Here is a 17,501-nt window from a genome sequence, read left to right as displayed (position 1 = left end):
AAGGCACATCTTGCATGAGCTAAAATAAATGTACAAACACTGAGGATGAATTTGGATAGACAATTAGCTTTTTCTACTAGGTGTTGAGTTCTTGTGGGTCAGTTGAATCATAACCAGGCTTTCCTTCCTACTGACAAACAAACACTGCAAAAAGCTTAAAGTAGGTTCATCAATGCTGTTCTGCATTTTAACCATGAGTGATTGGACTACGGCTATTTATTATAATGAGATGCAACTGCCCTGTGCAGAAGTTTTAACCTAATATAGTGGTAGGTGCTGTAGAAAATCAAAGGGTAAATGTCTTGCATATGCCCATAAACTTTGGTCCTAACAGCTGTTGGTAATATAGGTATATAACAATAAAATATGGATACTGCTTTATTAGAAGAGCGGCTTATAAAAAAAACCTCATGATTTCTTATTCCTTTTTAACTTCTAACTTCTGAATCTCTCCTATTGATTTTCTGTCTTGGGCTGTCAAAGTGAACAAGTGTGTATTCAGACACCAGTGTCAATGTTACCTCGTGTTTCACAGGATTAGTCTCATCCAGCTCCAGCTCCTTGGACATCATGTGCTTCACCTTTCTGTGGTGGCTTTGTATGTAGGAATAAAAGCCTTTCATTTTCTCAACAGCGTAAAGTCCACCTAACCATGCAAGTCCTACATTACAGTTCTGTGCAGAACCAAAACTCATTTAATGGAAATATGCTTCATTAATAAAGCTTTGTATTCCAGTGAGTCCAACCAACCTATCTCAGTTTAACCTTCCTGGACCCAGTATGATGCGTTCAAACAGCATCCCTGCACAAGACACTTCTTTTGATCTGTATGATGATTCCCAACTGTGTGGCAGTGCTACATCCTTAGAAGAGAGACCACGAGCAATTAGTCATTCAGGTTCATTCAGGGACAGCATGGAAGAAGGTAAGACTGAGTTACTATTTGGATCAGTGAATAGGGCCCAAAATAGGCCCCCAAACTAGGCCTCCAAAGTGTAGTAAAATTTTAAAATATTTCTTCTTCAACAGAAAAACATAAATAACTTTGTAAATCTTTGCTTTGCATCTGTTGAGGTGGACTCACAGGACTTCTCTACCCTAAAATGTGGAAGATATTTCTTTCACACAGTAACATGCAATGGTGTGTATGTCATACATGTATAAATCCTTTATCAGAAATTTTGGAGGAAAGGAAGCCATTCTTGGAAAATTTTTCTTTCTGCCTCTAAATTTGAAGTGTCTGAGCATACCTTGACTACTGTGATTCCACAATTTCTTGGTCCTCCTTCTGTATTTTCTTTTTTTTTTTTCCCAAATGCCAGTGTTACTTAGCATCCCCTTTATTTTGTAGCCATTTCATTCCCCCACTTTCCTATGGCCTCCTACAGCAAACACTATGTGAATTTCTGTATGTAAACTCTATAATTTAATCTGACCTCAATACTTTCTTTATGCAGATTATTACTGTTGGTCTGGTTTCTTTAATACTATGTACAACACCTGGAATTTGGGAGTATTTTTTTGATTGGTTTTTGATTTTGTTCTTTTTTGGTTTTTGATTTTGTTCTTTTTTAATCATCTGACAACTCCTAATTAAATGCACTGTAACATTTTCTTCTGCCTAACATTTCTGGCAAATCTGATTATTTGCAGAATTCCAGTAAGCATGATGATCTCACATCCTTTTATTAAAAAATTGAAATAAAATAAAGTAAACACAAACAAACAAGATCAACCAACAAAAAAAACCCAAAAGGAAAAAAAAAACACACTAAAATTTTATGGTGATTCATTCTATAACATCATTTCATCAATCTTGCTTACTGCTAAGTGATGAAAATGTAAATGGTCCTTATAACAAGGAAAAAAAAAAAAGTCTTCCCTTAGCCCCAGAGGTCATAGTTGTGAGATAAAAGGAGAAAAAAAAGTCATAGATGAAATAATGGGCAACTAATACTTTTACTTTTCAATTCCTTCTTCTGTATTTTAGATGATATGTCAGGCAGACATCTGGGTATGTAATACTAGCAGTAGGGTGCAGGACAGATCAAGCTGTGAGTTGTCAGCACAAAGAGGATGGCTGACTGCACAGAAGCATATCACATAATTCAAGGACAGAGGTGACTACAGACCCTTTCCTGAGGAACAGAATTGTCAAAGGAAGAATAATAGAGAAAACAAGGCAAATAATTTATGCATAGAAAAAGAGGTGTTAAATCTTGAATTTCAACAACGGGTCACCAGTGGCTTTGATGAAAGCTTGTTCATTGGTCATGTTTCATATCCAGCTGATGTGGATAACCATGATCAACCTGAGTAGATTAAAGTCAGTGCAGCAATAATAAACAGGTTTCAGCAGTTTAAAGTCATTAGAGATTAACACGAAATGATGGTGTTGGAAGGCCAAATGTATTTTAAGATAGGAGCTCTGAGGAAGATTATAGTGAAAGAAGTGAGGTAATGGAGAGCTGCTGTGTACAAGAGCAGAATGGGAGTTTTGCTGAGAGATTTAAAGCAGAGACTGAAAACCAAAGATGGATTGAAAGCAACAGGGTTTCAATGGTCAGTGTACCACATCTTTGTAAATATTTCCCCAGTTATAAAACTAGATTTAAATTCTGTTTGACTAATCAATCATAGCCTTCACTTGTCATTTCCAGAGAGGCCAGGAGCCATGTCTTTTGAGTTGAAGTCCTGCAACTTTCACTCAGTGCTCTCAAGGCTGACTCTACTGATGATTAGTGGAAATATGATCCTATGTCCTACAGTAACACCTTCACATGGACTACAAATACACGGGTTTGCATTATGTTGAAGGGAGAAATCAGCTGAGCAAAGCCTGAGAGCTCTCCCCAGGGAATGGGAACTGTTTTGCAGAGCATAGTCTCTTGTTAAAATCAGTTTGCTCAGCTTTGTACAGGTGTATAAACAACTCAATTTCTGGTTTCTCTAAAGAGTGTATTTATCAAGTGATTTGTTGTCAAAACAACAGAAGTGATGCTTGGTTTGCTGGTACTAATACTGAATCTCACTGGCTTGCTCTCCTACCTCATACACAGTTCAGTATAGAACAAACTTTTTAAGTGCAGGAAAAAAACATCGATAACCTTTCTACACTGATAGCTCATAATTGCCCTTTGTGGAAGATTGGTTCTCATTCTAAAAGGATGTTTAGTTATTGAACAACATGGGGGAAGTTTTATGCTTTCATCAATACTTCATGTTATTTTCCTTTTTTTTAAAGTACATGGGTCCTCATTATCACTTGTCTCCAGCACATCCTCTCTCTACTCTACGGTGAGTATTGACATTTTAGAAAAAAGTTCTGCCTGCCTCTGTCCTTGCTCATTGTTCATGAAAATTTCAATACTTTGAGGTTTAGAAGGATTAAAATTGTACTGCAATAAGGCAGGAATATTTATTTTCAACTTTAGTATTACTGTCATGCTATTTTAGAATAAAATATTTTCATATTTTTATGTGACTTGCTTAGAAGTTCATTAAATCACCTAGTTTATATTTTAATAGCTAAAAAGAAGGTAATGGTCTAGGAGTCTGTCTTTAAGGGGGTTCCTTATGCTATTGTAGTTGAAAATTTTGAGTGATTTTGCTTATTTTCAACTAGTGTTCTAATTGCACAATTTACAAAGTGGTTTAGGTACTGTTTGAGTTATACTTCTTGAAAAAAAAAATTACTTCAGCGGAAGGGAGATACAATTTTCACTTGAAATGACTACTGATCTTTGTTGCAAATGACAGCATTTAGATGTTATTTCCAAAGAGAAGAGTGTCTTTAAAAAAATATTAATCTTGATCAGATTAATTAGTTTGAGAAATAATAATATTCTATCTCAAGCATAGGTTCTGGTTTCGATATTTTTTCCTCTGTTGTTTTGATATCTGAGATCTTCTGCATAATTTGTTGCTTCAGTTGTTCTACTAACAAGAAATCATCCACATGGGAGGAGTCAAACATGTTTAGACATTCCCTTACTGATACAAAACAGTTGCTTTGCAACCTATTCACTAGCTACAATTACATGCTGTAGTAGCCCTTTTTCATGGAAGAGACACCCACTTACCTACTTTTATACCATGCATTCATGAATAGTCTGTACCCTGTCCATATTTTTGGGTGTTAAATAGTGTCAGCTGATATTCCAGTGATGACATGGACTCCTCTACACAGATCCCACACCAGTTCTTGCCTGGGAGTGCCAGGCCCATGCAGTCTGATGGATTTGTACCATTTGGCAGCCCTAGCTCAAAGCTAAACTCATGTTAGCTTAGAAAATAGATTGCATCCATGCATGACATCAACCACAGTGGTGCCTCTCCTAGTTCTGTTTATTCATAAAAGCGGGTTGTACAAGGGCATGTCTGAAACACCAGGTAAACATGCATTAGGTTTGTCCAGGCCTTAAACAGCAAGTTGCAAGGAATTCCAGTCTTGAATTATTCTTGGTGGGTAGAATGTACATGCAGACTGACTACACATGAGGTATGACTAATATTCAAAACAAAGCTTCTCATGTATGTTTTGGTAGTCAAAAAATCTTTACTACTATTTCCCTGAGACATTATGATCATTTTGCATGGGGTGTATGTGTGTGTGTCCAAAATTATAAATCAACTTTGATGTCAAATTTTAGAAGAATGTTATGAAACTGATAGATGGTAAAAATCCAATTATAGAGTAACACAGAATGTTTCCAGCACCCAATCAATCAGTAAGTCTGAAATATCTCTGCTCTGATGTTGTGTAATGTAGCAAGAGTTTACTAATACTTCCTATTTCTATAACCTGCTGTCATTCCAGATTACAGAGTATCTTGGAAATATTACCTAAACCCCATGATATTAAAGAACAGTATTTTTCCTGCAAAACAAACTTTAAACTGTTTACCTGTAAAGTTTATACTGTAAGTGGAATATCTTCTGAAATGTCTGACTCTGAATTCATGTTGCAGCTAAGCCTAGCTCCTTAGGTTATGGATCATGTAGATAAGATAATGGAAGTTACAGAAAAATCTGTAAAGAGCAAGAAAGGAATTAGTATGACAAAATTACTAGGACTGATCTTTAGGAATGATTTTATGTCAGAATTTCTTTTACTTGATCCCTCTCATTCTGTAGAAAAAAGTTTAAACTTTTCAGCAATTAATCAGAAGATGATGCACAATTGGAGTATAGAAACATGAAAAGGTGGCAATCAGTATCACATAAGCTGAAAGCAGAGAATGTTTCATTGTTCAGTGGTACTGTGCAGTGCCCCATTTCCTCCAGAAAGTGATAATTTCACAGGGTTATGGCACATGTAAGTCACTTAACAGGAGCTTTTTTACCTTATTTAAGCAGGCCAAAATTACTAAGAAGGAATTCTAAATCAGCTGCCTTTCCATAAATATCTCAATCAAATATATTTATCCGTTTTCTCAAGCATTGCCTTAAGCCTTGGTTATAGTGGTTTTCTGCAGCCTAATCACTGAGGGATTCAAAGTGCTAAATAAAGATCAAGATCTTTATGTATTAATACCAAAGGATAGCTGAAAATCTTCAGGTTATTCTCTGAAGATTGTTTCTTTGAGAATTAGAATATGAGATTCAGAAGAGACATTTCATGTTTTGCTGCCATTTCCATGAATAAGTCCAAGGAGACAGAAGTTCCACATTCACTAGTCTTTTCTGTATGTATTGCCTTTCTTCTTGATTTGCGTTTGGGTTTTACTTACTTGAATGGACTGACAGTCTAGCTTGTAGAGATAAGCATGTGCAGAGACAACCATTTGGTTTCACAGAAAAGTATGCCATGTAAACAGACTTAGCAGACTTCAGGCTTGAAACACTGAATCAGTTTTGGCTGTGAATATATCCAGCTCTCTGAGAAGTTGAAAAAGATGTGTGATAGTGTAAATTATGATAGGTTGTCTCTAATTTTAATCTCCTCCTGCTCAGTAGGTGAGACACTGCAATGTGCACATGCTTAGTTAATTGCTATATTTCTTGCGCTGACTTTCAGCATTAGCTACACTTAGAATCCCTACACTTCATTAACTATGCTAAGCCAAGCTCAAAGGAGATGTGTAAGGACATGTCATTTGCATGTTAATATTTTAAGTCTTCAAAAAAAGAAAAAAATAATCCTTATGAGGATGGGATGCATGGATATGATGGGGAAGTAGAGGGAGAAAAAGAAGTATTTTCTTTTAGAGCCTTTTGAACCAATGGCTGAGTGGCAGGTTACAATGGTGTCAGTGTAAACTCTTCAGTAAAAACTGCTCAGATGTATTTTGCTTGTCAGATTTTATTTTTTAAGTTGATAGTATACCTGGAGGCCTGTTCTTTCATTTACTTCTGCCACTGTCCACAAAAGCTGACTTGTTGGAGCCACCTCTCTGAACCCTGGGAGAAAGGCAACGCTCCCTTGTAACATGTGTAACAACAGGTAGCACTGCCTTCATCAGCAGGGGCCAGTCAGCTAAGGATGAAGACCCATCCTCACATGGTAATTTCAAGAAAAGTTCACCAACCCTAAATTTTTAGGGTTTTTTGCTTTTCTTGGCACAGTAGAATTCATAAGGGGGCATAGTCTTTCTTGATCCCTTCGTGACTTTTCAGGCACTACCCGTTTGAGGTAACAATGAGAACAGAATTTCATTTTTTCCTGTAGGCAGATACCCTTTTAGTGAACATAGATCAGAAAGTTAGTATCAGTATGTGTGTCACATCAGTGCTGGCAAATAAAACAATTGTTATATTAAATGATTCCCATGTAGTGATGTATTAGGTATTACAGTAGTTTCAGCCAAGAGCAGTTCTAAGTGTTGCACAGGGAAACACCGTAGCATTCCAGTCTTTTCAGAGACTGTTAACAGATAAGTATGTATGGAAAGAGCAATCTCGAAAAGTCTTCTCCCCCTACACCAGGTAAAGAAAATATTTCTATAATAAATTATTAAAATTCTAACAGCACAGAATTTGTGCCTAATACAGGCTTAAAAAAGCAGCTATATTACTTTGCAATAACACAGATACCACCTGATGTCAGGGATTCTTCCGAGGAACTGTTACGTTAGGTTTTCTTAGCCTTTCTAGTGTTTTTTATAGCTGATTCTTCCACCCACATTGTCCATTTACTGCTTATTTCTCTTCCATCCAACTTGAGACTGCTTCTCTGAGCTTGGGCCACCTGAGATCATGGGGTGGATTGATTTCCAGTACATCAATTGATTTTATGTTATGGAAGGGTTCCTCTCTTATGGCACACCATTCCTTTCTGTTTGGATCCCACTGAAGCAAGATTTCTCTATCCATGAAATTGCTCCTAAATTAGACTATTCACATGCTTACAAATATAGTGACTGTTAAAGGTTTGCCTTGCAATGATTTAGTTTCTTGGCTTTTTGAAGACTGCTGTGTAAATAGCATCATTATGTGACATAATACATAAAAACATGGAAAACATCTAAAATTTTTAAATATTATTAGCAAATTTAAGCTGAAACTTTAACATGCCTTCAGAGCCCTTAATATTTTGGTCAGTACTTAGCACAGAAGAAATTACTTTAAAGTGCCTGTAGCCCTCTCTCCTCACCTTCCTCCCACATATGTTTTACGGGTATGCTGTCAACTTTTCTTAATAGGGATTAGTCTATTAGGAATATTGCTTGGTATATCGTAAAACAAATATATTTCCAGGAGCCATAATAACCATTATGGTGTAAAAGTTTGCTGGTAACAGTGAGGTCCATGCAGTGACAGCATAGCAAATTTTCTTTGTATCTTAGAAATGTAGCTGCGGTTTCTGCAGTTCTGTGCCTGTTCTCCCTTTATCCACTGTTTCATGTTGTCAGTATGCTGGCAAACTCTTTGGGGTTTCAGCTTGCCAAGTAAGTTGAAAAGAATTCCATTTATTGTTTTTACTGCATACCTTCCTTAAATGTAATGGATCCGTGAAGCTATTCATTTCACTTCAGTGTAGCTGGCTTTTATTTTCTATTACCGCAATTACGTTACACACTGCTTCTAAGCCATTTCTTCTTTGTTTTCTTTCAGGCAGAAGAAAAGGCACATTCAGAGGTAAGAACTTTTCTTCATTTTTATATTTATGTATTGCATTATATTATTTTGAAGTTTATTATTTAAATGCTATGGCTAAACTACTGAGTCGCTGGGGAACATAACACCCTGTGTCTTTGCACAATTTTTTAAGAAGTATTGGCAAAAAGCTGATGCAGCTTCTAGTGCACTAGAAGGTGTGTTCTTAGCATTGTGCTGAAGAATTCCTTCTGGCTGATGTTCTGAAAAGGTGAAAAGAATTGATTAGAATCGGGTTTCTGAGTGGAGTTGAGGTACGTCTGATTTCAGATTTAATACCGCTCTGTACTGGATCTAAGGGACTGTGCAATTCAAGGTAATGTGCTGCCTTTTGAGGAGAAAAAACCTTCAAATGCTCGCTTTGAACTTCTCTGCCTTACATTTTGCATTATATTAAATTTCTGAAACTGACCACTTTGATGGATTTCAGAGCAATGCAGATTGATTTCAGATATAAATCAAATCTGACGTGGAAAACAGCTTCTTTCTCTTCACAGTGTATAAGAATGGGTGACAAGCCTGGGTCAGCAGCTGGATACAATTACAGCCTTTCTCAAAATGAAGCCCTGGTTGTATTAAAAGGGCACCAAGGAGTAGCAGGAATACAATGCAGCACCAATGGGTGCACTTCCACTTCACAGAGCTACGTGCCTTCCAACTCCTGCATTTATGCTGCTCCTATTTTTTGCTACTCTAATCAGAAAAAAGTCAATTAAAATATGTTTTGAGGAAGCTGAACAAATAAGCATATTCTTACTTGCCATAGGATATTTCAGTATAATTTCTACCTGAATTTTCTAAGCTCCTTTCTCTGAAGGTTAAAGCAAGAGTTAAAAAGCATGCCACAGCTCAGTAGTGTAAATGACAATTCCTCATTTCATTGAGGTGAAACAACATTTCTTTCCTGTGTATTTCTACATGATGTTTTCTCAGTATCTAGGTCTCCTTTGTGCTGCTCTTGCAGGAGGTGTTGAATAGCAGTTCATGAAAAATAACTTTGTATAGTTGCAGGAATATGATGAAAGCATAGCTTAAGCAGGAAGGTCAAATAGTTGCTACTTAAAACCAAAGAGAAAACTTGGGAAAAGAAAAATGGCAGTCCGGGATGGAGAACAGCTCAATAATCGGTCTCCTTTGCTCTGAGCTAGTGTAAATGACCTAGCTATTTTTGTATCGTAGATGTACAAGCACTTGTTCATTGTTAAAGCTTGTGCAGTATTCCCTGTTGGTTTTTATGGGAGTCATAAAATTAAAGTACTGCCATAGCCTTTACTAGTGAATGTTACGTGCTTCCTTTCCTAGGCTAGTTTTAGACATTTTACTTCCCTCATCTGGAATAATTTCTTTTATGCGTGAATATGAAAGAGGTTTCAAAGTGAAACTCTATGCTGTGTTTAAGTTTGTTGCGGTGCCTGGAGTCCCTGTAAGATCTCAAATAGCATTAAATGAGCTTAAAATGATGCGCAAGCTTCATGCTAGTTATCTATCCTAGCAGTAATGTGGGTTTTTTTTAAGGACCCTGTTTTTCATTAAAGGATACATTTAAGTTTATTTTCATGTCAACAAGCTCATTTAAAGCTACCTTTATTTTTTTAAGTTGGCAAGCGAGTTTTTTAATAGTATGTAAGTTTTAAAGAGGCTGCATGTTTGAATCACAGGGACTGTAGGAAGTATTGTGTTAGAGAAAAAAAATAAATTACTGTACCTCATCTAATTTAGACATCCATAAAGGAAAAATCTGTGTCTGAGGTAGTCATCAAAACCTTCTCCATGCCAGGCAGTGGGGGAGCACTTTTTGACACTTTATCAGAGTTTAATGTAGGTACTTAACATATGTCAGTTGTATCATGTCTACAGTCAGACACTGTGAACCTCACCCAAATTCATTCATGTTTCATAATCTCAGGGCTCATCCAGGGCTCCTACCCTTGACTGCACTAAGGATATGTTTGGAACTTTTGGGATTTGGTAAAAAAACATGACACTTACATGTGCAAACAGAGGATTGTACATATGAGGTAATTAAGCATTGCCCATATGTGCTCCCTTAGCGAGGATCCTAGCTCATATGATGGTTAAGTGCAAACAAAACAGTTGGAGCAGCCCTAAGTGCCAGCTTTAATAATCTGTATTTCTGAATAGTTCTGAGATCAAAATGTGAAACTAAGACATCGTAAAACTATTAGCAATCTCTTAAGAAAACAAACCAAAAAACTCACAACAAAAGGAAATTGCTGAAATACTGACAGCAGTCTTTTTTTTTTTTTTTTCCTAGCAAATTCAGAAACTACGGAGAGAACTGGTTGCATCACAAGAGAAAGTTGCTACCCTTACATCTCAACTTTCAGCAAATGTAAGTATTTTTGCTTTTCTTGTATCAAAGAATACATTATCAGATTGGCTAATAGCTCTTACTCTGCACATGTTCAGGGAGACTTTTACTATTTATTTATTTTGGTGTTTTTCAAATAATTTATTTCATTAAATATCTATATTACCTCAGCTTCAAGCAAAAGAAATCTTGTAATCAGACACAGTGGAAATGGAAAAGAGTTTCCACACTTTGGATGTGACAACAGTCCTACCCAGTTCAGTTTCACTTTTGACTAAGAATTAATTTAAAAAAAAAAAAAAAAAAGCCAAAAGTAAGGAGACACAATAAAAGAAAGGATGTAAATTACATATTCTGATAGAATTCATTATAGTTTCATTTTGAAAAGATAAATTCTACAAAATGCAGATAGATGTGGAAGGAAGCACAGTATATGATTGTTTATAGAATTCATACACTACAGTAACTGCTGATATATAACTAGTGGAAACAGCTATTTCACAGAGAGCTCCCTGGTGTTCCTTCCGATTGTCACATACTGGTAACATGAGCTATTGAACATGTTATCAGAAAATAATGCCAGATAGGGAATGTGAGCTACAGTCCTGTCTGGTTACTATGGTTTCAGATGAAGTTACCGGATAGTTACCAAACAATCTGTTTTATAGTGATTTTTAAATCAATGCAGGATATAACTACAGTTACCATTCCCAAGGAAAGTTGAGATGCAGTTACAAGAGAGCATCATTTTGCATTTCAATAAAGCAGTTTCCTGATGTCTTTGGCAACCAACATAGTGCCTTTCTTTGTAAAGTAGATGTAATGAGTGTTTCGATCTATAAATACTGCCATAATTTTCAATAAATCATTTCAGTCGGTATAGTAGTACTATTTTCATGTTGTGAGAAAATAATCTCTAGTGTGAAAGCTGCATAGTCTCTTAGGACTGCCACATGTCGAAATGTCAAAGAGCTACCTTAGCACTTTCTGCTCTGTTCAGGTGGCTGCAGAACACCTGTAGGTATTAGTGCCTCTGTAGTGGTAGGGTTTGCCAGTTTGTTCTTTGTTCTTAGCTGGTGAAACAGGCAATATTGGAGTCCTGCATGTTTGTAAGCTGAAAAGCTAGATTCTGGGTTGACTTATTCATTTGGGAATTTATAGCCAGCATGCTTATCCTGGGTATGGGGTTCCTTCACTCATGTATTTTAGATACTGATCTTCATCTTTGCCAGGTTGGGCAGTTCTTCACTCACCCATCATTAAAGCAACAAACTGAAACCAACACCAAGAGGTCAGAAGAGCTAAGCCAGCATGCCTTGGGTAGTCATGTTTACTGACAAGTCTGTTGTTTTTCACAGGGCACTTTCCACCAAGAGCACGGGGCTGCAGCAGCTCTGCCTTGCTGTGCGGAGCACAGGGAGGTGGGCTGTGGCTGGGCTTGTGCACAATCACAGACATCCCCACATCCACTCTGAGTGCCTTGTTAATGCCACACAGCAGCAACTGGTGTTATCCAGAGGAGTCATCTTGATTCCTGCAAGCCCCTGGTCTAGTGAAAGATGTCCCTGCCTGCAGCCAGGAGGCTTGGACTAGGTGATCTTTAAAGGTCCCTCATAACCCAATCCATTTGGTGATTCTGAGCAGGGGTACCACATCAGTAAGACTAAATTTTTTGTCTGTGTTCAGTGTCTGTTCTAAAGCTGGTGTGGAATTGACTCTGATGGTGGTAACTCGGGCTCTTGGCACTGTTCCTCACTTTATTCTGCAGGCAGAAAAGCAGTTTGCCCTTCTTTCCTTCGGCTAGCTCTGACCAGGAAACACCATCATATTCCTTCTTGTTGATGTGTTGAACAGTAGAGTTGAAAGATGACTCTGTCTAGTCTCCATCCTTTTCCAGTCACCCCGGCAATGCTGTGGTCTACCATACAACATGTGCAACAGAGTGAGGGTGGCAGGGCATTCTGCTCTGCAGCTCAGGCAGAGAGGCCGTTGTTTGGTTTGTTTGAGCAAATTATGTCCAGTCTCTCCCCAGTGGTATTCAGAAATCATTGGCTATGTCTCTGGCCAGTATTCCTTTGTGTGGAGTAAAACCATACAGACTGGTTTCTACTAACATTACCTATTCTAGGCAAATTTTCAAAGTCAGCTCCAAGTCACAATTAGATTTGGTCCATATTTCAAGGAAACTGAGTTAAGTTAAAAATGGATAGTTACATATTGTCTTGGTTTTCACTCAATCTGCTGCATGGGTGAGAAATAAATTTGATTTAATCTGTATAACTCACATTGTATTGGTTGGGGTTGTGGTCCCATGTGCTACCTCTGGAATTCTGAACACCTAGTAAGAATGCCTGTAGCTTTTCTACTGATCCAATTGGTAACAGTTTTCAAAAGGACAGTTAAAAAATGTGTATGTGTGCATCTGGTTTTGCCTATCCAGAAGTACCACATTTGTAAACCTGTATGTGCTTGTATGCATATACGTATATGCATGTATGCATGCTGCATGTTGTATAAAGGTTAATTTAATTATGTTCTTTTGACTGCGTCACTCACCTTCTAATCCATCTCCATGGAGACACTCTTTAAACCTAGAAACAACCCTAAAGCTGATCCTTTTAGCACATGGGATGTTTAAATGGTACCAGAGAAACCTTTCCTTTTTCCAAATCCCCAGCATGTGGAAATTCCCTCAAAATTAAACTTGTCAGGAGAATGAAACTTAGAGGCTTCAAATTCTCCAGGCATAAAGAAGGGATTTAGACATCTTCACAATGAATACAATCTTAAAAGAAAAGTAGATATTACCAGATAAATAAATATTTTTGGGATACTGTCATGAGATACGTACTTGACAAATACAAAAATTGAAAAGTTTTTCACAATAAACCTGGTTGTGAGATCATTCTCTGCTATTTCTGGTACAGAAGATGTGAAGTATTAAAAAACCTCTTCCACATAAGTCCAAAGGATCAAAACGGGGTGCTTAAAGATGTACTAATTCTGTCAGTCCCTTGAGCGCTTTATGTAAATAAATTCTAGGAACACCTAGGGATGGAATCCAGCTCAAAACCAGAGTGTATATACAGCCTTTTAATTGTGATATGATCTCTGAAATTTAGTCTAAATACAGAATTGATATTTAAATGCTAGGGATTATATACTTCTCATGAAAATTATGAGAGTAACTAACAAATTCTTGATTTAATTGGAAAAATTTATGAAAAACCCAGGTGGGCTAATTTTCATGAACCTGTACTATCTTAGCAATGATTTATTTGCATGTATTCATTTATCATATATCTCCTAACCTAAGAGACATGCTTCACCAGCCCTTGACATTTAAAGGAGAAATAGTCCTAATCACAGAAACTGGAATTTGTCCTCAGGGAAGAAATCAAAATAATGTTTTACTCTCTAAATGGATAATACTACTGTGACCCTCGTTTTGAGTCACGTTTACATGCCAGTAGGCTAAAACCTGAACAAACAGTAAGTCTAATGCAGAAAGAGTTTTGATCACTGCCTGTCTTATCTGTAGATACATCCACCTCTGGCAGGCAGAGAACTGTGTGAACAGAGTATCTTCTGCAGTGCCTTTGCTGACCAGAAAGTTACTCCATCCTTTCTGATTCCTTTACTATAAAAGCATTCATCTAAGCCATAGTCCTAAGCTCCTCCAAATTTCCATACTTTCAGTGTCTCAAAATAGACAGCGCTTTTTTCCTCACTGAGGTGTGGAGAAGGAAACTATTAGTAGCCAGAAACCTTGTTCCCTCACCGTTCATCTTGGGCTTGAATTTTTTGTTACCATTTCCCTTTGTAGAACCGAGCAAAAGTATTGTACGTGAGTGAAAAAAAGAGCATCTTATTAATCTCATTTCAACCCTATTCATGCCTTTCTTGGCTTCACCACAAAAGACTGATGGTGACAGTAGAACAGGTGTCATTAAAAGACTTTCAGGCTGAAATTTGAACTGTTTCATCAAGCCTTTGCTTGATATATTATTTTATATCAAAATCTGTCAGCTGGAATTTGTATCATTTTCCTAGGCATTTTGAAAACCTCCGTGAAGACTTTTCTTATTTGGTTTCATTTATTATTCAGGTTTTGTTGGCTGGATTCAAGAACTATGGTTGATTTCACCAGTTTATTTCATTTGATTAACCCCTAAGTGTTTTGCTTGCATATGATTAAATTCAAGCAGGGCCCAGCTGTTGTTTGGATGCTTAATTTACAGTTTTTTTCCTGAGATTCTAGCTTTTCCCTGGTGCCTATTCTGATGTTGCTGAAGGGCAAATCTCAACACTAATTAAGAAAGGGCCTGTTTTCGGTGCAGAAAGTGTCCAACCAGAAGACTTCCTATGTGACTGACAAGGGCTCAAATTCCAGCGAGCAGCCTGAACCCAGCCTGTTCAGAGGGACTTTGATCAGTGCTTTGTACTGTATAAAGCTGAAGGGTGCATGCTTGCAAACTGTAGTAGACCCAGGATGCCAGTAGAAAGCAGAGGGGGTTCGCTGGCTAATGCTCTTGTTTGGCCAGCTCTGAACCACTATCCTACAGCCAAACAAGATAATAGCAGGCGGCGAACAGAAAAGGTCAACAGATGTACAGTTGCTTCTTGCAGTCAGCCCGATCCCTTCTGGCCTCTCACACCTCCTTTCATTCAGCCGTGTCAGGTGGGAGGAAATTTATTTATTTACCTTTGTTTTATAAACCTGAACGCCACAGGTAAAATCTCAAAGTGTGTCGGCAGACAGTCTTTGAATATGCCAGTGTCATGTTCAGGATGGGATGTAAACCTAAGAGCTGATGTATTTGGGGTTTTTCTGGCTGGGATCATTTACTAAGAAGGAAATGTTTAAAATCACATCCGTCATTTTAGCACTGAAATCATTCCCTGAGCATATATCTCTGACTATTTCCAATGGGAATTTCACATGTTAATAGAAGTCAAAATTAATCCGCATCTGATGGATCTACAGAGTAAGAGCTGTACATTATCTGTGTATCTAATGTGTATATCATGTTAAGGATCGATATATTTTGGTGTAGGCATACTTCTGGTAATGCCCAGTTACTTAACTCTAATTTCAGTATGTCTAAGTCCAAGTACAAATGCTGCATTCAGTTGTGAAGATATAATTTTACTTTAGAATAAGTGCTATCTAAAGCACATGCAGTATTCAGGCTATTTGTTATAGTATACAAATGATGTATGCCATGAATGAAGCTACTGAATCTAATGCAGAGATTTCCGAGGTGTGAGGAATTAGCTGTAACTTTATAAAAAATTCTATTCCTAAATATTTTTATGACAATCAAAGAATGGATCCTTTTGGATAAAGTAAATAACCCTCAGAAACTGAGGATTACTGATCCAATCAAAACCAATTGCCAAATTTATAAGTGTAAAAGAAGTTTCCAATTAGAATTTATAATTTCTAATGCACATTATTAAAGTCCCAGTAACTTCTTTCTATTTGTTTCAATGGTTTTTCTTTTCTGAATTATTTTGCATTTCACTATTTAAATGCATCTTAAATGGGAAGATATATGTACATAAGTTTTATGCATACTTACAGACACATATAAATATACTGGTAATCTAGCTTTTTTCAAGCTAACTTCTTATTTCATTACATAGTATTTCTTTTGGGACAAATCTGCATAAGATTTCAACAAGTAGGAGTTCCCTAGACTGCTGAATAAACATTTGCTACCATGGGGAAAGTCACCACAGCACAGTTTATTACTCTGAATGTTAAATTGATACTTTCTATTTAATAGAAGAGTATTCTGTTGTAATAAACATTTAAAGTAATGAACTATGTGATTGAAGGAGTTTTCTTTAATAGTTTTCAGTTGATGGGCCTTTGAATTATATTTCTTTATTATTAGCAAATGAAGACCTGATAGTCTTCACCTCAAATGAGTTAGGAAGGTTCCATCATTTTGATCCAATTACATCTATAATGGAAAAAATTTAGTGTGCTACTCCAAGAAGGTAATGAACTCTATCACAGGCCAAATTTTAGTAAGAATCCATAGTTGTGACATGGCTCTTTCTCTACAGACTATCAGACATTAGCTTAATGGTTTTAGTGACCTTTCATGACATTTTTAATGATGCTTTTTTACTTCTTAATTTTTCCTGTAAGTTCCTCGTGGTTTATTCATGTACAATATAAGCTGAAGTTGTAGCTATGGAACAGGAAAATAACTTTGCACAAATATGCATAGTTAGGTACAAAATAACTGTGGTTATCACAGTCTAATTGTGAGAAACGGACAAAAGCAATGCATAATTAAGCAAATTATTCCTCTTTTCAAGCCCTCAGGCCCCATTGTTATTCTCATGGTAAAGCAGAACCACGGGCCATCAGCCAAGCCATAGAATTTTTTATGAGGCAGGGAACAGCGAGCTCCATTAGTTTCCTGTTAAACACTTGTAATGAGGAGATATTTGGCTATAATTCTGTGGTAGTGCATCTACTTTGTCTCTGATTGTGTTCTGGGTCAGTGGTCATCATCTTTGGAATTAAAATGCTATAAATTAGTCTGGAAATTATTAATATGTACCTAATTATCAGAGTGTAAAAGGGAGTTTAAAGCTAGTTACATTTGTCTTCTCAGAGGACTAGAGTAGTGACAACAACCAAAGGCTGTATTTTCTGAACAAGCTAGAATAATTTCACATCAATGAACACGTTTCAAAGGTGCATTTGACACATATTCCAGGTACACTTTATTTAAAATTGTAACTTCAAGAATATAGCCTAAGTTAAAAATGTTAAAATAGGGATATCCACAATTACTAATTAATCCTTAAGAAATTGCTTATGTGTCTAGTCTCATGTTTATCAAAAGTTACTCCCTGGCGTACGTTCTTTTACCAAAAGAATTATCCCTAAGATATCCCTGTAGATGCAGAAAGCAGGCATATTGACCACTATACCCATAAGTAATTAAATAAATTATTTACTAATAATATAATCTATAAGGAGTAAACCTGTAGTAAGTTTAATAAGTAAAAAATAAGGAGTTTACAAGATAATGAAACGTTTATA

At 36.7% G+C, this 17,501-nt stretch overlaps 1 protein-coding gene across 7 annotated transcripts in view; it reads left to right on the top strand.

Annotated features, from left to right (window-relative positions):
- NAV3 (neuron navigator 3) overlaps nt 1-17,501 on the top strand; it is a 414,628-nt gene that overhangs the window by 366,197 nt on the left and 30,930 nt on the right. For all 7 annotated transcript variants that reach the window (XM_055807946.1, XM_055807944.1, XM_055807943.1 and 4 more), the window contains 4 exons: nt 737-925; nt 3,245-3,297; nt 8,056-8,079; nt 10,373-10,450. In XM_055807946.1, the coding sequence (XP_055663921.1) occupies nt 737-925; nt 3,245-3,297; nt 8,056-8,079; nt 10,373-10,450 (344 nt within the window). The remainder of the gene's footprint in view (nt 1-736; nt 926-3,244; nt 3,298-8,055; nt 8,080-10,372; nt 10,451-17,501) is intronic.

Source organism: Falco peregrinus, chromosome 6, assembly GCF_023634155.1.
Source record: "Falco peregrinus isolate bFalPer1 chromosome 6, bFalPer1.pri, whole genome shotgun sequence".
NCBI classification, from domain to species: domain Eukaryota; kingdom Metazoa; phylum Chordata; class Aves; order Falconiformes; family Falconidae; genus Falco; species Falco peregrinus.
The sequence above is the reverse complement of the archived record's forward strand: the minus strand, read 5'-3'. Positions and strand labels throughout refer to the sequence as shown.